The sequence below is a fragment of the Loxodonta africana genome, chromosome 9 (assembly GCF_030014295.1).
Source record: "Loxodonta africana isolate mLoxAfr1 chromosome 9, mLoxAfr1.hap2, whole genome shotgun sequence".
In the NCBI taxonomy this organism is placed as follows: domain Eukaryota; kingdom Metazoa; phylum Chordata; class Mammalia; order Proboscidea; family Elephantidae; genus Loxodonta; species Loxodonta africana.
Genome location: NC_087350.1, coordinates 44,072,513 through 44,092,130, shown reverse-complemented (window position 1 = coordinate 44,092,130; position 19,618 = coordinate 44,072,513). Strand labels below are relative to the sequence as shown.

General features: G+C 49.8%; 2 protein-coding genes across 10 annotated transcripts in view; one reads left to right on the top strand and one right to left on the bottom strand.

Annotated features, from left to right (window-relative positions):
• POMT1 (protein O-mannosyltransferase 1) overlaps positions 1–12,895 on the top strand; it is a 21,434-nt gene extending 8,539 nt beyond the window's left edge. For all 4 annotated transcript variants that reach the window (XM_023544818.2, XM_023544816.2, XM_023544817.2 and 1 more), the window contains 13 exons: positions 914–1,007; positions 1,163–1,318; positions 1,837–1,967; positions 2,410–2,505; positions 4,123–4,215; positions 4,752–4,848; positions 7,359–7,451; positions 7,765–7,885; positions 8,311–8,408; positions 9,017–9,130; positions 9,971–10,097; positions 11,011–11,188; positions 12,016–12,895. In XM_023544818.2, the coding sequence (XP_023400586.1) occupies positions 914–1,007; positions 1,163–1,318; positions 1,837–1,967; positions 2,410–2,505; positions 4,123–4,215; positions 4,752–4,848; positions 7,359–7,451; positions 7,765–7,885; positions 8,311–8,408; positions 9,017–9,130; positions 9,971–10,097; positions 11,011–11,188; positions 12,016–12,190 (1,573 nt within the window). In that variant the 3' untranslated portion in view covers positions 12,191–12,895. The remainder of the gene's footprint in view (positions 1–913; positions 1,008–1,162; positions 1,319–1,836; positions 1,968–2,409; positions 2,506–4,122; positions 4,216–4,751; positions 4,849–7,358; positions 7,452–7,764; positions 7,886–8,310; positions 8,409–9,016; positions 9,131–9,970; positions 10,098–11,010; positions 11,189–12,015) is intronic.
• On the bottom strand, positions 11,186–19,618 carry UCK1 (uridine-cytidine kinase 1). Of its 6 annotated transcripts, none has more exons than XM_023544823.2 (8): positions 19,451–19,614; positions 18,886–19,045; positions 17,620–17,716; positions 17,261–17,403; positions 17,076–17,170; positions 14,804–14,852; positions 13,889–14,326; positions 11,186–11,489 (listed from the first exon to the last, which is right to left on the bottom strand). In XM_023544823.2, exons 1-7 carry the CDS (start codon positions 19,556–19,558, stop codon positions 14,145–14,147), a joined length of 834 nt encoding a protein of 277 aa, XP_023400591.2. In that variant the 5' UTR covers positions 19,559–19,614; the 3' UTR covers positions 11,186–11,489; positions 13,889–14,144. The 6 variants fall into 6 exon arrangements, with proteins under 6 accessions (XP_023400591.2, XP_064147389.1, XP_023400589.2 ...); XM_064291319.1 differs by lacking the exon at positions 11,186–11,489 and adding an exon at positions 12,330–12,873; XM_023544821.2 differs by lacking the exon at positions 11,186–11,489 and adding an exon at positions 12,330–12,603.

Below are 19,618 nucleotides of genomic sequence, written 5' to 3'. Positions count from 1 at the left end.
TGTCAGGGCGGTGATCAGTGGTAGCCGGGCACCATCTAGTTCTTCCGGTCTCAGGCTGATGGAATCTCTGGTTTACGTGGCACTTTCTTTCTCCTGGGCTCATATCTATCTTGTGTCTTTGGTGTTCTTCATTGTCCTTTGCTCCAGGTGGGTTGAGACCAATTTATGCATCTTAGATGGCCACTTGCTAGCGTTTAAGAACCCAGATGCCTCTCACCAAAGTGGAATGCAGAACGTTTTCTTAATACATTTTGTTATACCATTTGACCTAGATGTGCCCTGAAACCATGGTCTCCAGACCCCTGTCCTTGCTACTCTGGCCTTCAAAGCGTTTCATTGTATTCAGGAAACTTCTTTGCTTTTGGTTTAGTCCAGTTGTACTGACTATCCCTATGTTATGTGTTGCCCTTCCCTTCACCTAAAAAAACTTTTGTCTACTATCTAGGTAGTGAATACCCCTCTCCCTCCCTCCCTGCCCTTATAACCATCAAAGAATATTTTCTTCTGTGTTTAAACTTTATCTAGAGTTCTTATAATAATGGTCTCATACAATATTTGTCCTTTTGCAATTGGCTTATTTCAGTCAGCATAATGCCTTCATTTAATGCCTTCCAGATTCCACCACGTTAACAGATTCATTGTCGTTCTTTATCGATGCGTAGTATTCCATTGTGTGAATATACCATAATTTACTTATCCATTCATCCACTGATGGGCACCTTGGTTGCTTCCATCTTTTTGCTATTGTAAACAGTGCTGCAATGAACATGGGTGTTTACATATCCATTCCTGTGAAGGCTCTTATTTCTTTAATTTCCAAAGAGTAGAATCCTGGGTCGTATGTTAGGTCTATTTCTAGCTTTTTAAGGAAGCACCAAATTGAAAAATTTTACTTTTAATTATGTCTTTTCAGCATAAAATACATGGGTGTTTTCACATACTTGCTCGTGCTCAGCATTGCTGCCGTCCACGCCTGGCACCTGATTGGAGACCAGACCTTATCAAACGTAGGTGCTGACATCAGGGGCTGCGTTAGGCTCATCTGGAGCACTGTGCGAGAGAGGGCAGGGTTCCTGTCGCTAACTTTCTAAGCATGTGGCATCTGGAAACAAGTGTGCCTGTATGCGTCGTGGGAAGTGATTTTTTCTTTAATCTCTGGCAGGTCTGTGTGTTCTGTCACCTGCTGGCCAGAACAGTGGCTTTATTGATCATCCCAATCCTCACGTACTTACTTTTCTTCTACGTCCATTTGATTCTACTCTACCGCTCTGGGCCGCACGACCAAATCATGTCGAGCGCATTCCAGGCCAGCTTGGAGGTAAGCAGTGGGAAGTCGTGGCCACTTTAGAAAGAAGGTGGTAGATTCAAAGCTTGTCTGATAGAAACATCATCAAATGAGCATGAGAGGAAAAAGAAGTCAAGAAGTAAGGACTCCATGTTATGGATTGAGTTGTGACCCCCAAAAGTGGCTAGGCCATAATTATTGGCTAGGCCATAATTCCCAGTATTATGTGGTTGTCCACCATTTTGTGATCTGATGTGATTATCCTACGTGTTCTAAATTCTAATCTCTATGATGTTAATGAGGCAGGATTAGAGGCAGTTATGTTAATGAGGCAGGACTTAATCTACAGGATTAGATTGTATTTCGAGTCAGTCTCTTTTGAGATATAAAAGAGAGAATCGAGCAGAGAGGAGAGTGACCTCATTATTCCCCCAGACGTAGAGGCACCCCAAATAGGCATTCCCTCCAGTTTTGGAGGAATGGCTGTTAGGAAGGCTAGTTTGGGTTTGTTTCTCTTTCTCTGACTTGCTGGCTTTTGTACTTTGTTGTAGGGAGGACTGGCTCGTATCACACGAGGCCAGCCCCTGGAGGTGGCCTACGGCTCCCAGGTCACTCTGAGAAGTGTCTTTGGCAAGCCCATGCCCTGCTGGCTTCATTCCCACCAGAACACCTACCCCATGATGTAAGGAAAGTGGCCATGTTAGTTTGAAGATTACAAATGTGTTTACACCATGTTGCTTGTGTCATCAACTTTAACTTTATATGAAGACATTTGCTAGACAGAGGAAGCTGGAGCTCTGAGGCCCTGATCATCAGTGGGTCTGGTTATTTGTGTGTGAATGTGAGCAAGCCTTGTGAGCAGAGGGCCCTAGCGCCCTCCGCTGCACACGCACTCTGCGTCTTCCATGTATGGGTTGCTTCGCACTGGGCTTCAGCGCCTTTAGGTTCATGTCTTCCACCCCTATGAGATTTAAACTTCTCTGTTTTCTCCTTATTCTGCCCTACAACATCTTGCTAGGTAGCATTTGACATCTGCTTCACTTTGCTGAACCCTGGGGAGGAAGGCCTACTGGCCCATCTCTATCCCCTTCCAGATACATGTCATTGTCACTGTCTTCACGCAGATATGAGAATGGCCGGGGCAGCTCCCACCAGCAGCAGGTAACCTGTTACCCCTTCAAAGATGTCAACAACTGGTGGATTGTAAAGGATCCTGGGAGGTGAGTCCAGAGCCTAGCTTACCTCTTGGCCTGATCAGACCAGCTCCTCAGGGCTCGGTCCTGAACGCTGTCCTCTGTCTACACTTGCTTCATGGGCAATCTCGTTCACCCTCGCAGCTTTGATAATTCCAGGGTCAGTTAAGCTCAGATCACTCCTCAGAGGGCCACACTCGTGTGGGAACTGCCTGCTCAGTGTCTCCGCTTGGATGTTTTACAGGCATGTCCCAAACTCCCACCCCTCGTCCTTCCCCACTCCGTACAAAAACAGGGGTTCCCTCCTCTCTCCTTTTCCCTCATCCAAACTGGCATCCCTTGCACAGATCTCAGAGGTGCGGGTCATCCTCTCTCTTCCCACATCCAGTCCATCAGCAGGTCCTGCTGATTTTGCCTCCAAACAAGATTTTGAACCATTCAGGTCTCTACATCCCCACCCCCAACTGCCTCCTTCCTCTCCTACCCGCTCCAGTCCAGCCTTCAGCAGCCACAGAGTAGTCTCCAGTGTAAATTTCATCAGGTCACTCTCCTACTCAGACCCCTCCCTGAGCTGTCATTGTGCTTAGAATCCAATGCAGGCTCCTCCCCATGGCCTGCAGGCCCTGCAGGATCTGCTCCAGCTTAAGCCTCCAGCCTCCTGTCCTGCCTGCCCTTGCTCACAGCACTAGCCTACCAGCCCTCTGTGTTTTTAGAACAAGACAAACCTCTGCTGCAGGGCTTTGCATACACTGCTTCCTCTGCCTGGAACGCATCTACCTGGCTGGCTCCTCTTACTCAGGCTTGAAGGTCACTACTCAGGGAGGCTTCCTTGAGCACCCTCTCCAAACCCCCCACGTCCCCCCAACCCCATTCCATTCTCTACCACGGTCCCCGTTGGCTTCTGTATCCATTGTCATATGGTGGCTGCTATTTGCCTGTCCACTTGTCCAGTGTCTGTCTTTTCCCCCTACTGCAGTAGCACCCTGATGGCACAGTGATTAAGTGCTCTGCTGTTAACTGAAGGGTCGGCAGTTCAAACCCACCAGCTGCTCCGTGGGAGAAAGATGTGGTACTCTGTTTCCATAAAGATTACAGTCTTAGAAACCCTGTGGGGCAGTTCTGCTCTGTCCTGTAGGGTCTGTGAGTCAGAATTGACTCAAAGGCAACAGGTTTGGTTTTTTGGTTTGTAATAGTGGGAGGGCTATGGGCAACGTCTGTCTTGTCCGACACCATATGCTCAGCACCCAGTCCAGGGTCCGAGGCATAACAGACACTTAGTACATGTTTATTGAACAGATATTGGATGGAACATCTGTCCATTAGAAGGATTTCTTGGCATCCAAGGTGTATCCATTGCCGTAGCATTCACAGACAATACAGAGCAGTTGAAATGTAACCCTGCAAACACAATCATGTTTGGAATCACACTGACCCATTTTCAGAAAAGAGTTAAACACAGTTTATATGTTTTGTTTTTGTACTAATTTACCTAATGTGAGGTGCAAGATTGGGAAGCTCCAAAATTCCAAATTGTCTTTGGTGTGAGAAGTTGTAGCTGCTGACACTCCTGGTGAGTGTTGTCATTTTGAGAGGGCCCTGAGCTGTGAGGTGAAGCCCACACCGGTCTTCCCACTGCCTTCCCAGGCACCAGCTGGTGGTGGGCAACCCGCCGAGGCCTATCCGGCACGGAGACATCGTGCAGCTGGTCCACGGCATGACCACCCGCCTCCTCAACACGTGAGTACGCCCGCCGCCTCCTCTTCTGCTTCTTTAGGGTTTCCTCTGTGGTTCTCTTTGTTCAGGGCAAAGCATAAGCAATGCTAGGGTGCCCCTGGCCTGCTCTGGGGCAGGGCTGCATCAGAGTTGGGGTCTCAAACATGGGAAACGCCCAGTTCTTGTGAGAGTGGCTACCTTCCTCTGAGACATGGCTTCCTCAGCTGAGAAGTGGAGTGGTGGTACCTACAGAGTAATCTTAGACTCACATCTGAAAGAAACACTGTTACACTGCATTTGGTTTTCTTGTGAGATCCCCACCAGTGTGTGCTTTCCCCTAGAAAAGTTATTCAGTGTTGCCTTTTCTCCAAGCCTTGAGGAGGGACAGTCTCAGGCTGTGACAGCCGACTGGGACCAGGCCGTCCTTCAGGGCTGAGCTGGCCTTTGTGCCAAAAAGTGGCTTTTTTCCCCTTAAACAAATAGTAGACGCCTCTCAGAGAAGTTTTAAAATAAAGTCAGTTTGAGGAACTCCCTCCGAAAGCTCTGTCTTGGTCTTCCAGGCACGATGTCGCAGCCCCTCTGAGCCCCCACTCCCAGGAGGTTTCCTGTTACATTGACTATAACATCTCCATGCCCGCCCAGAACCTCTGGAGACTGGTGAGTTCCCGTGTGGGGTTGCGACTGTCAGTCAGTAACGTGCGCTTTCCGATACCGGGTGTTTGAGACTGCGCTTAGACTAATTCTGATTCAGATGTCAAGTCAGGTAAGTGATTTTTTACGTAAAAAAGGTCATATATGTTTCCATGGGGGAACAGATACTTCCTCCTCTGTGGAATTTCTTAATCTGAGTTGTTTTGTGTATCAGAGAAGATGAGATTACAGGGAGATTTTAAGATGTTCCACACTTGCTCTGTATTGGGCTCTGTGTAGGTCACCGCTGGGTGGCTCTGCCCGATCAAGGTTCTCTCCAACTGGGTCACTTGCTCAGCCTCGAAACCAGGTCACTGAAGGAGGGCAGAGGGTTCCAGCCACATTCCTGCAACCCAGGAGAAATCTCTTCTGATGAATCCTTACCTGGATATTGACAGTTTCCTTCAGCTCCAGTTTCCCAGGGAGAGACCTGGCCATCGAGTGTGGGGGATCCCTCAGGATCCCTGTGGCCACCTCTCCTGAGGGACCAGGGGATACACCTCCTCTTACAGAGTAAGTCTCTCTCTAGGGCTGCACACAGCTCACCTGCAAAAGGTGGCAGGAAAAAAGTTCTTGAGCCATCTCACCATCTGTGGGTTTAAGGAAATGAGCACTAAAAACAGCTAACGTCTTATAATCACAGTAATTCCACTGGGTTGACTTCCTTAACAAGAGTCACACTTGCCTTCCAACTTCAGTTGGCCACAGCACTTCCACACTTAGACCAGCCCACTGCCATTTGGTCTCCACAGGGTGAACTGTACCTCCAGCTTGATACAGTGCCTGCTCGTAGAACCTCTTGGCGAAGCTGTCTTTGCAGAGGTTGTGTGAGTTCCCTGTGGCTGCCGTAACACGTTTCCACAAACTGGTGTCTTAAAGCAGTAGACTTTTATTCTCTCACAGTTCTGGAGGCTAGAAGTCTGAAATCAAGGTGTTGTCAGGGTTGGTTCCTTCTGGAGGCTCTGAGGGAGACACTGTCCCATGCTTTCCTCTTAGCTTCTAATGTTGCCACAATCCTTGGTGTTTCTTGGCTTGTAGATGTATCACTCCAGTCACACTGCCTTCTTCTCAGTGTGTCTTTCCGTGCTGTCTTTTTAAGGACACCAGTCATGAGACTAGAGCCCAGTCTAATCCAGTATGACCTCCTTTTAACTTCATTACATATGCAAAGACCCTATTTCCAAATAAGGTCACATTCTGAAGCTCCAGGTAGACATGAATTTGGGGGGTTAGTACTCACCCCAGAACAGAGGCTTACTTTACATTTTTGTGCATAGCCAGCACATCTGCCTTTTTCCTCACTGTGCGACAAATGTTTGTGTGTGTTCTGTTTCTCCATTCTCTCCTCTACTGTTCCCCCGCTTCAGGGGAGCTCTGTGCACACCGCTCCTTTCTCATAGGGAGCTCCCCCTTTGCGATTTCTACTTAAAATCTTTCCTGCCCCCACCCAGGTTGTGCTTGATTTGTTTTTCTGCTCTCCTGCTACTAATGGCTCATTGCTGATCTCTTTTTTCCTCCTCCTCCTTCTCAGTCCCTCGATAGCACCTTCAGCACCACCTGCCCACCTTCTCAGGTAACGAGGCTGAAGGACACGGGAGGCTCCTGCCTTGCCACTCTGATTCTGACAGCTGCGTTACTTCCTGCAGTCATTGTGAGGATCGGATAAGATAGGGCAATGCAAAATGCTGTTCAGATGCTGGGTATTTTTTACTGATACTACCCCGTATCAGAGGAGCCCTGCAGTGGTTAAGCACTCAGCTGCTAACTGAAAGCTTGGCGGTTCAAACCCACCAGGCACTTTGGGGGTGAACGATGTAGCAGTCTGCTTCCATAAAGATTACAGTCTTGGAAACCCTGTATGGCAGTTCGCCTTTGTCACTTGGGGTTGCTGTGAGTCGGAATTGATTTGATGGCCCCTAATAATTTTTTTTTAATAACAGCAACTCCGTATCACGAACCCCTCTGTGAGGTCCCTTTTCTAACCTTCACCTCAGCCATCTTTGTGTTTGCAGATTAAGGACTAAGAAATGTTCCATTTTTCAAAGCTGGTGATAGGGAACCCAGGGTTGAGAAGGGAGAGCGTTGACACGTCATGGGGTTGTTAGCCAGTGTCATTCGACAATGTGTGTACTAACCGTTCTGTAAACCTTCATCTAAAATACGAAAAAAAAGTTCCATTTTTCACCAGAGCTCTGAGCCCTTTCAGTGGATGGGCTTTGCAGAAAAGCAAGGAGGATTACCAGTCTCTTAAATCCCTTTTCTAAAACCTCTCATGCAGCCCCTCAAGCATCTAGCCAGTGTCTGGTACCGCGTGTACTGTGAAGAATGTCCACAGTGACATCCAGAATCATCCCCTTGGGGGGCGTGTCCCTTTGCACTAGACTTAAGGGAATTTCATTGTTTGTGACTGGTCTTTATTTTTACATTTAAGGAAACTGGAAACGAATGAAGTAATTGACAGTCTCTTGTTTTTGCAGGAGATTGTCAACAGAGAATCAGATACAGATGTCTGGAAGACCATAATGTCCGAGGTTCGGTTTGTACATGTGAACACTTCTGCCATCTTAAAGGTAAAGAGCTTGGCTTTTTGGCTTGGCCTGTCTTAAGCTGTGGGCTCACAAAATCTATTTCCTCAGCTCTTAAGGCTACACTGGCTTTTTCCAGGTGGAACATTTAGGAGTCATTATTGTTTATTTTACACTGAAGGATGGATGCTTTTATAATTTCTCAGAACTGAATCCTAACATAAAGATCCCATCAGGAGAGGTCTGCCACCCTCTCTGGGTGCTGACAGAGTGACAAAGTGACTAGCCAGCATGTGCCTGAGCCTAGAGAACTTGAACTCTCCCATAATGCCCATTTTTATCTTCCGTGTTCTGCCAGCTGAGCGGGGCACATCTCCCTGACTGGGGGTTCCGGCAGCTGGAAGTGGTTGGGGAGAAGCTGTCCAGGGGCTTCCACGAGAGCATGGTGTGGAACGTGGAGGAGCACCGGTACGGGAAAAGTGAGTCCTGACCTCACTGATGTTAGCTGGATTGGGAAAACTGGTTCCAGTGCATGTACTTCAATAAAACACCAATTGATAGACACCGGCTCCTTCTCGTGGGAGCTGAGCACGTTTTCCAGCCTCTGTGACAAGCAGACTCCCTCCTTGCACTTAGCTGAAGCGGTAAACAACTAAAGACCTTTCTCACCCTGAGGTACCCTTGTAAAGCAGCTTATTTATCCCACCACAAGCTGAGCTTTCCAAGGGCCGAAAGACCTTATTTTAATGGGGTGCTATTGCATAAGGTGGGGAAGACTAAAGGGGATGGTGCAGGTGGATGAAGAGTAGTTGAGGATTGTTTGAAAAGCAGGGGAAACAGCTTCTATTCTGAGCTCTCTAACCTTATTCTATTCACGTTCTTTTGTTCTGGTATGTTCTCTCAGGCCAGGAACAGAAGGAGAGGGAACTGGAGCTGCACTCACCTACTCAGGTTGACATCAGCAGAAACCTCAGCTTCATGGCCAGGTTCTCGGAACTGCAGGTGACACTCAGGCAGAGGGAGGCCTGACTTTGCTCGCTGGAAACTGGCCGCTCAGCAAAGCACTGACCTTAGAGTTCTTAACTGCACAAATTTCGTCTTTTAAGCTGGGACCTCAGACTAACCAGGAAAATGCATGTTTCCGCTCTTAATTAGAAGTGACGCGTATAACATTGCTGCCCTGTAGCTCTGCAGTCAGGCATAGTCAGGGACTGAGGAGACTGTGCATTGGTGTAATGGAGTGACATTGCCAGGGTGTTTTTAGGCCCCTCTGGTCAGGCAAAATGGGCAGAGTTCAACACAATAGAGCACTAGAGGAAGTCAGGGTTGTAAAATCAGAGAATGCTGAGTCTGAAAGTGGCCTTAGAGAGCATGGAGTCCAGTCACTTACTGTACAGAGGTGACAAGCTACGGGGTGGGGTGGCCACACCCCGGCCAGAAGTCAGGTCTCATCGTGCATCACACTGCCTCTACTGCTGACCCAGATGAACCAGAGGTGGGGCATACCCAGGAAAGGGGCAAGGTTTGTTGTAACACCTTAGACAAAGCCCTGCACAAGCGAAGGCCTCTGTCGCGTTGAGTCTAAGAGGTCTTCTCTGGCTTTCTTCCAGTGGCGGATGCTGACGTTGAGGACTGATGACTCAGAGCACAAGTATAGCTCCACCCCGCTGGAGTGGGTCACGCTGGACACCAACATCGCCTATTGGCTGCACCCCAGGACCAGTGTAAGTGGATGTTTCTAACAGCCAGCAGCTTAGATTCGTCTCATACCGTGAAAATTCCTTCTCACATTAAGATCTGCCATTGCGTCCTACAAAGTCCCAGAGGTCTTCAAAGCCTCTCCTAACAAGAGCCTGTGACTTGCTTTTCTCTAAACACATTGACAGTGCAGAGTAAGTACTCCCACCAAATGCTGAGGAGTAAGGCCCGAGCATGTCAGCTTGTCAGAGGAAAGCCAGGCTTCCTTGGTTTGTGGGAGCGTACTGTTCCCCTTCTGGCAAGAGGCTGTTAAAATATTCCTGTTCTGTTTTCTGCACGGCAGTTAGCGTTGAGACTATTAGTGCGTTGTTGGTGTATCTGTTGTCTCTCTTCGTCCAGCAGAAGGAAAGCTTCGTTGGGCCACTGGCACGGAATAGATGCCCAATAAACATTCACAGTAATCTTACTCAGAGGCTGGGTAGAGAGCTGATGATTGTGAGACAAAGCACACAGAGCCAGTGCCAGGAGTCCCTACTCTGAACGCTTAGGTAGACTCGGAAAGATGTTGACGTCACTCTGAGCGGCTGAGTCCTTAAAATGAATCCCACCTCCTCCCAGTGTTCAGTTGTACAAAGGTGAGAACCTTAGTTCCTTCCTAAAAAAAGGGTCTCACTGTGAACTTTAAAAAAACTTACTTATTGCCGTCGAGTCTAGGTACGTCCATATTAGTAATGAGAGCTAACGAATGCTAGAGCGTCTCTTAACTTCTAACGGAAGTCGCACAGGCATTTGCATCTGTTAACGTCGGGGTTCTCCCTCTCTGAGAAGGTGGCAGGTAGGTAACAGATCTCCCGGCGTGCCCGCAGGCACAGATCCATCTGCTGGGGAACATCACGATCTGGGCTTCGGCCAGCCTCGCCATGGTGACCTACGCCCTGCTCTTCTTCTGGTACCTGCTCCGACGGCGAAGAAGCATCCGCGACCTCCCTGAGGGTCAGCACACCTTGCACTTATCTCCTTTGAATGCCCCATCCTTGTCGTTCCCATGAGCTCATTTTGGGTGGCAGCTGGGTACTCTCCATGACAGCCCAAGTCACACAAGCAACCCCACTGTACATCCTAAGGTGATTTTTCTGTCTCTGCAATGAGGGGACATAAATGATTTTGGTCTTCCTGAGGGTCGTAGTGCAGTTAAGTTCCCTCATTGCATTAGACGCTTCGCAGATAAAGTGCAGGACGACCAGGTGGGAAGAGCTTTCTGGCCTGCAGTGCAGGGGCCCTGCCCTAGGGCATCATGTTTCCTGCACACTCTTGAAACAGGGCTGGAAAACAGAGCCAGCCAACAGTCAACAGAGTTTGTCGCGGTGGCTGTTTGCAAGTAAGAGAAACCCACTAAACTCACCTTAACTCAGAAAGGAAAAAACACCCAGTGGAGGACAGGCTCCGCGAAGGTCTGGACCAGACCCAGAGGGTGTGGTGCTGGTCCTTCACACCGCTCTGCCTCTGTTCATCTCTGGGGCTCAGTCTATCCTCTCAACAGACTCCCTGCTCCACAGCTCCCACTAGAGTCTCGGCCCCACTCAGCACTCCCTGATGAAACTAGATGGGCCCAGATGGGTGGCCAGCACAGCACAGTAGACTTAAGGCCAGTGAGGATCCTACATAAACGCACCAAGGCTGGGGCCCTGGCCTCTCTGGCGATGAGTTTTTCTTAGAGGACAGGGATTGTTAGGACACAGTCCACTCCTCCTCCAGAGAGGGGGAAGTAGCAAGGAAAGGAACTAAGACCAGAACTAAGAATGTTATTTGTATAATTTAAGAGATGAGTCAGTCAGCTTGTTAGTCCAGTGACAAGCTTTCGGAGAACTCACGCAAATACTGGTTGGAGGCTACTCTTTTCTCCCAGATTGCTGGCTGCGTTGGGTGCTGGCTGGCGCTCTGTGCTGTGGGGGCTGGGCGGTGAATTATCTCCCTTTCTTCATGATGGAGAAGACACTCTTCCTTTACCACTACCTGCCGGCACTCACCTTCCAGATCATCCTGCTCCCCGTGGTCTTGCAGCACGTGAACGACCACCTGTGCAGGTACAGACTCTTCGCGGTTGTAGCCCTTAACTTCTCACTGAAGTAGCATATGCATTTGAATTTGTTAATGTCATGGTTCTTCCTCTCTGAGCAGAAGGCAGGCGGTTAACAGGATCCCCAGGGTCTGCTCAGAGACTTGTGCGCAGGCGCTGTGCAGGAATGGGGGGTTGACTTCAGCATCACGTAGGATAGGTTAAGTTCACAAAAGAGGCACAAAGGAGGCACTGTGGGAACTCCAGAGGAAATTACAGCTGAGATGAAAGCAGCTCCATGTGAGTGAGAAACGAAGGACATTTATGGCCTAGAGAACAATGGGAGCAAAGTCAAGGGCCAGGAACGTGGGAATACTCTGGAACAGCACATGGTTATTAGCCAGATTGTATGGTACAAGGTAGAGATGAGCCTAAAGAGCTTTAAGCCCAAGCAGGTTCTGGAGGGCCAAAGAAAAGGGCATGGGTTTAATTTTTTTGGTAGTTGGGAGCTTCGGAGTATTTCAGGAGGAATGTGATATGGCTGAACTGGGTTTGGGGGCAGTACTGCGACATCTTCTGTAAGGTGGACCACACGCTGTGGAGATTATAGGAGACAGTGAGGAGGGTCTTCTTGCTCAGTGCAGCCAGGCAGGATGGGATAAGCCAAAAAGTAAGGGGTGGTAAGAAGACTAGACAGAATGGGATGGGTGTGAGAAACATGAAGGAAATCTCCAGGACTTGGCAGGTGACTGTGGGTACAAAGATGCAGAGGGTAGCTGGTGGGGGAGTTGACAAGAAGGAAGCTAAGGAGGAACCAGCCTTCCTTACCCAGGTGCCTGGCCCTGATCCCAACAGGTCCCAGCTACAGAGGAGCGTCTTCAGTGCCCTGGTGGTGGCCTGGTACTCCTCCGCATGTCACGTGTTTAACACCCTGCGCCCACTGACATATGGGGATACACCTCTCTCCCCAAGTGAACTCAGGGCCCTTCGCTGGAGAGACAGCTGGGACATCTTGATCCGAAAGTACTAACAGAACAAGAACACGGAGGGCATCTGTGCCAGGGTCAGGACAAGGCAGAACCAGTCTTTTATAAAGACTTGTGATTTTAACACGTAGAATGTCTCTAAACTTGGAGACTGGCCAGGGCTTCGTAAAGATTCTACTGGAATTTATTATGGTTTCGTTCTTGAAACCCTCTGTTTGGAGTTTATTTATTCCAGACAACAAAGAACAGGCCCTACGTGCCCAGTGACTCCTCAGAGACCCGCTGAACTAAGACACACTGAGTACTTCCTACTCCGTGGCTAACACAGGAATCGCTGGTGAAGCAAGAACTCTATAGGTCAGTGCTGGAGCAAGTCAGTCTAACCAGGTTTCCCAGCAGTTGCTAGTTTTGGTTTTTCCTTTGCTGAGAATCTCCTTTGTGAAAACTGTTGAACCTGCTGAAGAGAACAGTGTCTTAGCAGTTGCTTTTAGTGAAGCCTTGCAAGAATTACCTAGAACAAGCTGGCATCACATAAACTGAATGATAATAAGCTTTTTAGGAAGCTTAAATGGAATTCTCTGATCACTGTATTTAAAAACTGTTACTCCTCACAATTGCTGTGCTTTTAAAAACCCTGAGATTTTGTTGCAATCCATCACAAGTGAGCAGCATCTCCAGTTTCACCTATCAGCAGTCAAGGTTGCTGTCATCCACACATTTTCTTGTCCTGTTTTTTTTTTTTTTTTTTAATTTAATTAAAAAAAGGACAAATTAGCATTAGTGTCTGGCGTTTATTCATTGATTCTTGCTCTAAAACGGCACAGTAAGTTTGACAAAACTGCTATATAGCTGTGTATCAGAAACCAGCCCCAGGAGTTAACTAATGTCATGTCTCGTGTAAGTACAGTGAGTTACTCCAGAGAAAGGAATAAGGAGTGCCCGCAGCCTAGCTCATGGCAGTGGAGAGAATTGCTTTTACAGAAACAGCTGTTACGTGGGAGCAAGATGAACTAGGAGCTCATAGGGCAAAGGTCACCACTTGTGAGCGACTGGCACGTTCACTGGGTGAGCTAGGAGAGACTGACTGGTATGTGCAGCGACACTAGAACCGCTACAAGCCAGCAGGTCCCTTGGCTGGAGCTGCACTAGGGACAGCCTGTGTTGAGGCAGCACCTGGGGCTCAGGTGGCCTGAGTCTGCAGGGGTGGGCAGCACTCCCAGCCCATGGAGGGCTATCTGCTGTGGACACTGCACGTTGCAGCCAGAACTAGGCGAGACTGCCAGCTGCCTGACCTTCTCACAGGGGCCAGGCAGGGTCACAGGCCCCAGGTGAACAGGAGACCCAAGATTCCTTCCTAACTGCCTTGAAGGACAGTTAGGTGAACTCAAGGTTCTAGGGCTCCTCAGATCCATGTTTACTAAACTGGATCACAACCCATGAGTGGGTCATGAAATTAAGTTCATGGGTTACAACCAGTGCTGTTATGAAACAGAATAAAACAGAAAACATCAGAATGAGTAATGTGTAGAAAGGCAAAGTAGTTATCTCCTGAAAGTCTGGTTTCAGTGATTCGTGTTTGGCTGTGAACTGGACCATGCTGTAAAATGTATTCCTTACTGGGGGTTCACAGTCAGAAAGTCTGAGAAAGAAACAGTGGGCCAGCCAGTGTCCTGGCCGTTCCCTCAGTTTCTGAAAACACACATGACTTGCAGTCCTTCTGGGAGCAAGCCTAACAAGCTTACCATGCATTTTCTGGCATTTCTCAGTGACCCAGAGATTTGTAAAACTCCTCACGCGTGGGGAAGCAGGAGAGAACCGTGAATCCCCTGCCGCTCTGCTGACACACCTCGTTTGAATACCATCATCGCCCTGTAACATGCAGAAAGAAGTGGTGGCCGTGTTTTAGGGGCGGGGTGGACATCTCCAGGCCCAGTCGCTGTAGACACATCTAGTGGGGAGCCTGCCCAGGAGGCTGAGGGAGCAACAAACTCTGGCTCCTCAGTGGGGTCTGCTGCTGGACTCCAGGTGAGACCGTTTGCCAGAGGTCAGCACCCCAGGATGGTCTCCAGGCTCAGAAAACGTCCTCTTGTAGCTCCGTCCATTGGACCCTCCTCTGTGCCACTTGCAGATGTCACCGTTGAGAATGTCCTGGATGTGCTGTACAATCAGGTTGATAGCAACTGCAGCAGAGACAACAGAAGACCGGTGAGCTGTGCCCTGCTCCATCACAGCTCCCAGGCTTCACCCCCCACGGGATACACAGAGCCAGCAGCGCTGCCTGCTCCATTTAAACCCACCAGCTCCTCCCTGAAGTAGTTCTTTATACTGTCATCCATCTGGTGTCAGATGTCAGCAGACAGAAAAACGTACGTCAGGACATGAGACCTGAAACTTACTGGGAGAGTCTTCTGCCGCAGGTTTATGTTCAATAACCAAGGCCTGGTTAAAGGACTTTCCACTAACAAACAGCAATCCCTGTCAAACAGTGTTACACGTATTTTTACAGTAACTCCACTTGCTACTACACCTGTGCCACAAATGCCCAGCAACAGGCCTCCTGCAACTGGGAGTCCGCAGTAACAGTGATGGATAACTGTCCCTGCTTAGTGGGCACTGGCAGGAAGGAGAAGGTACAGTCCTTGAGGCCAGGTTCTTACCCATATTGTCAACCCCTCGAGGGATGATCACATCGGCATACTTCTTTGTCTGCAAAGCAAAAAAGAAGTTCCTATAAGGATTTCCCCCCATGGCGATTTCAGTTCCTCCAGGCTGGCAGGAGCAGGGAGTAAGCCCCAGGGTAATAGTGATGCCCGTGTGGTTGGCAGCTGGGGATAGAGCCAAGGTAGTTATCACCTAGGTATTAAGAGACAGTGACCAAGGAAGCAAGCAGAATGCAAAGTTGAGGCAGCAAAAAGAAACTGCATTTCTACCCTTTTGTCTGTCTGGAATGCTCATTGCTCTTGTTCTTTTCCATGCACAGCACTGTAAGGGCCCGTTCTCTGGGCTAACGACTCGGTTCGCAGGGCCAAGTTACGTGTGGCATCTTTCCACAGTAACAATGTTCTTCCTCTGGAACTCTGAGCATTCTGCAAAGGCCCTGGAGGAAGTTAAGGGAGGAGGAAGGACACAGCCATGCCCCATCCTGTTAACGTGATTATACCACATGTAAAGACAGGCTGTGTTAGCTGCTCTCATCCATTCGTTTGTTCATCCATCCATTCATTTATTCTATTTCTGATTAGACCTAGTCCCTATCAGCCACTCTGCTAGGGCAAGGAGAGAGATCTCCGAGGAAACGCAGGACCACTGAGGAAGGACCCAACCAGATGGGGGGAGGTAGACCCCAGAGGGGACACACTGACTCAGAAGTGGGGAGGCAGAGGGCATTACATCTGGGAACACAGTCTGGGCTGAGGGACAGATCTGTGAACTGTTCAGTGTTGCTCACATGTGGATTTGGGTCAAAGAGACATGTCACAAGAAATGAGCTACAAAGACAGGCAGGGACCAAGCCTGGGGACAGCTGTGACCTCAGGCAGTAGAGGCCCATGAAAAATATGAGCATGAGGGGGCCAGGGCGGTTTCCATTTTGGTTTGGTAGAGTGTAGACGATGGGTTGGAAACGAGACAGGAGAGAGGCAGGACCCCTGCTACCAAAATAAAGCAAAGAGCTGATGGTCTTAATTGCTGGCAGGGATGGAAGAAAGGCTGAAGTCAAGAAAACAGTTAAGAGATTAGGTTAGCAGGCTAACCTAATTAGGTGAGTGGCTAACTACGAAGGGTAAGGGCAAGGGAGGCTAAGACTAAGTCTCAGGGCTCTGGCGGGAGCACTGAGCAGATGATGGTAATTCCTGCTCAGATCTGGTGTCCAAAGTTTTACTCTAAGCCACCTACTTACCAAATGTCTTTCTGTGAATAAGAGACTGTAACAGTCAGTTTACTCCTGTCAAGTTATTTTCTGAAACTTCAGAGAATACGAATATAAAGTTCCAAAGATCCTTAATTTAATATTGTTTAAAAATAGTAACTCCTTTTTATAACTTGTTTTTCCTGGTTCTGGTTCCTTTGTGTTGTGTATTTTTATCTTTAAGAAGCAGAAATTGTTAAATTTCCCTTTAAAACACTCCAATTTGAATGGAGCCACAAGTCCCATCCAGTTAGAAATTTAAGATGGAGGCAAAGAAAGATGGTCACACGAAAGTTAATTCCTTCTTTCTACAAGCCAACGGGGACCTTAGAAGGCCAGCCAAAAGCAGCCTGGCAAACCACCGTCCCCAGATGACAGTTATTAATTGCCTATCATGTGCCAGACAAGGAGCCCTGGTGGTTAAGTACCTGATTGCTAACCAAAAGGTCTAAGGTTCAAACCCACCAGCTCCTCGGGAAAAAGATGTGGCAATCTACTCCTGTAATGATTACAGCCTTGGAAACTCTATGGGGCAGTTCTGCTGTCCTCCGGGTTCCTGTAAGTCGCTATGTGCCAGACACATTTTCGGCAGTAATCAGACAAAAGTTCCTGCCCTCAGAGTTTACCATCCTAAGGGGAGGGTGGCACTCCGGACAAGCAAAAAACGGCATGTGTCAGATGGTGAGAAGTGCTCTGGAAAAAAAAAGAGAAAGCAGGCAGAGAGGCTGGGGAGGGGAGAGGGGAGAGGAGGGAAAAGGGACGGCTTTCACTGTTAAACAGAAGTCAGAGAAGGAGACATTTGGGCAAAGGCCTGAAGCAGCCAATGTAGACACAGGGAGGGGGAGAAGGGGTTTTTTAGCCAGAGGGAACAGCAAGTACATAGAACCTTTTAGAGCTAAGAACTAGTCCCTGGGCACCTGGGTGTAGTAAGAACCTAAATTCTTCCCCACTTATCAACCAGGTAACTTGCATCCTTTCGAAAAGAGGCAAGATGAGTTTACAAGTAAGCGAAAGGGGGGTACCGGCAGGCAGAACTCCTCAAAGGCTGGCTTGACAAAGGTGGTGTACTGTGTTAGAATCTGCTCCAGGTCCCTCCCGCGCTGCACGTCCCGAAGAACTGAAGAGACACAAGCCAGGAGAGGTGTTCAGGCCTCAGGACTGGTGGCCAGCCTCAGCTGGAGGTCAGAAAGGCCTGCATCCACCTTACCTCTTCGCGACAGCCTGACATCAGAGTCGGTGTCCACAAAGAGGCGCAGGTGGAACATGTCCCGGATCTCCTGGCTATAGAACACCAAAATGCCCTCAAAGAGAACCACGTCTGCAGGGTAGACCACCGTTGTCTCCAGTAACCTGCATGGCAGGAATGAGGAAATGGGCCCTGCTGGAGACAGGATCTCGGGCAGTCTGTGCAGTCAGCTTCAGTACTGGGGCACTAGCTCAGTGGGGGCAGACCACTGTTATGTCCTCAGAAACAGGGCTGCTCCTGTGGGGCAGCCTTCTGGAAGCACCCTAACCAACCCCAGTGTGTGGCCCCTTTCCTCAGAACACCCAGAAACTGCCACTTACCTTGAATGGGTCACAAAATCATAGGTGGGGACCTCAACAGTTTTGCCCTCCACGATGTTTTTCAGAGTCCTATGCATCAAGTCATTATCAAAAGCATCTACAGAGATAGAACAAAAGCAAGACAACCCAGCTGCCCTTGTGCAAGAGAGGGTTGTGAGGTCAGCCACAGCTAGTGGAGATGACACAGATAGCCAAGCACCCTATGGAACATTTGGACTAGGAGCTGCCCCTACAGTTGGCGTTTGGTAGCAACAGGGGCCTCTGTTGTCCTGCCAACCATGGGATGGCCCTGTTCTTGCTGCCCCAGGCAGTGGCCACTGCCCAAGCTGTGAAGGGCCCTCTGGGCAGCCTCCCATTTTGTACATGAGGATTTTTTGTCAGTCAGTACTGGGAGGGAGAGATGTTAGGCCTCAGCCTCCCTCTTCTAGGAAATCACCACAGTATGACTGACACTTCCCAGGCCTTCTTCCTGTGCGCCCTCCTGGAAAGGGCTGAAGGAAACATCCACTGAGTAAATCTAGTAGTAGCTGGGCAGCCTGGCTTTTTCACCCTCAACTACTCAGTCTCCTCCTGTTTACTTGGCCCTTGACCAGACCAGGAAAAGGGGTTTCAGTCCACCAGCTCTAGTTTACCCACTGCTCTTCACAATTTGCCTCTGAGGACTCTGCCCAGGGCAGGTGGGGAGATGAAAGGCCACCGAGGACAGTGGTGTGTGCACAGGGCCCGTAAAAGCAGCAAGGTGCAGAGAGGGAAGGTGAGAGAATTCCTATAAGACCAGACTAAAAGCCCTAGTGGCACAGCAGTTAAGCACCTGGCTGTTAACCCAGAGGTTGGCGTTCTGAACCCATGAGCTGCTCCATGCAGGAAAGATGTGGCAGTCTGCTTCCATAAAGATTACAGTCTTGGAAACCCTATGGGGCAGTTCTTCTACTCTGTCCTGTAAGGTCACTATGAGTTGGAATTGAAGGCAGCAGGTTTGGTTTTTCGGGTTTTAGTGTCATGGCAGCATGGAGATGGAGAAGGCTCCTCTGCTGTGGAGGCTTCCCGATTGGTTCCCAGCCAGGGGCCACCTAGGGCCCAGGGAGCTCAGCAAAGTCCTCCTAAGGTAACTGCAGCCCGCTCTGTGACGGCTATCTGGGCAATTTCACAGAACCTCTAGTCTCCGCATCCTCCTCCCACCCGGGACAGGAAAAGCCGGCTGAGATTGCACTCAGGGCCGTCTGGTTTCACCCCACTCCTCCCCACTGTCAGGCTCTCTCCATCTACCTGGGTGGTCGAAATTGTACTGCCCCTTCAAGGCCTTCGCCTTTTGTTCTGCCGTCAAGACCTTATAGAACCTGTCTTGGCTTAAGATGACCAACTTGCGCTGTCGGTGGTCTACTTCGTTCTGCCCCAGCAGCTCCATGATCTTCTCACACACGGTTGACTGAAGAATAAAGAAACAGGATTCCAGCCTGGAAGCTCACGGCCTTCCACGGGCTCAGGGCCTTTCCTGAGCGTTTCTGCAGAGCAGAACTCTGGAAACACTGACCTAAGAGCCGCGGGCGCCCGTCGGCCGCCGCCACAGGTCGGGCTGGGATTGGTGGGAGGGCCGCGGGGCCCGTGGCAGCACGGACCTGGGGGGCTCAGGAGGGCGGCTTGCGGGGAGCCCCGAGGGCAAGCACCCCACTTCCTGCCAGCACCCCAGGCCGGCCCTGGCCCACCGCGGCCCGCAGCCCCTTCGCTGCTCGGCTCTGCCCAGGCCTGGGGAAGGGCACCTCGGCAGCCGTGGCTGGGCTCTCCTCTCCCGACCGAGGCCGGCCACACAGGGGTCGGCGGCCAAGCCCCTTACCTTCCCGCTCGCAGTGCCGCCGCTCACCCCGATCAGGAAAGGCCGCTGGTGAGGGCGGTCTGCCTCCGGCGCAGCGGCCGCGCAGTCGCCGCCTCCAGCCGAAGCCATCTCCGACTCCGCTTCCCCGCATCGGGTTCCTAACTCACCCCCGCCTCCCCAAACCTACCC

Coding starts and splice junctions, on each gene's coding strand:
- UCK1 (XM_023544823.2), bottom strand. CDS start 19,558: ATGGCTTCGGCTGGAGGCGGCGACTGCGCGGCCGCTGCGCCGGAGGCA. Junction 19,046..19,450: donor GCGGCACTGCGAGCGGGAAG/GTAAGGGGCTTG, acceptor TTTATTCTTCAG/TCAACCGTGTGTGAGAAGAT. Junction 17,171..17,260: donor TGTCAGGCTGTCGCGAAGAG/GTAAGGTGGATG, acceptor GTGTCTCTTCAG/TTCTTCGGGACGTGCAGCGC.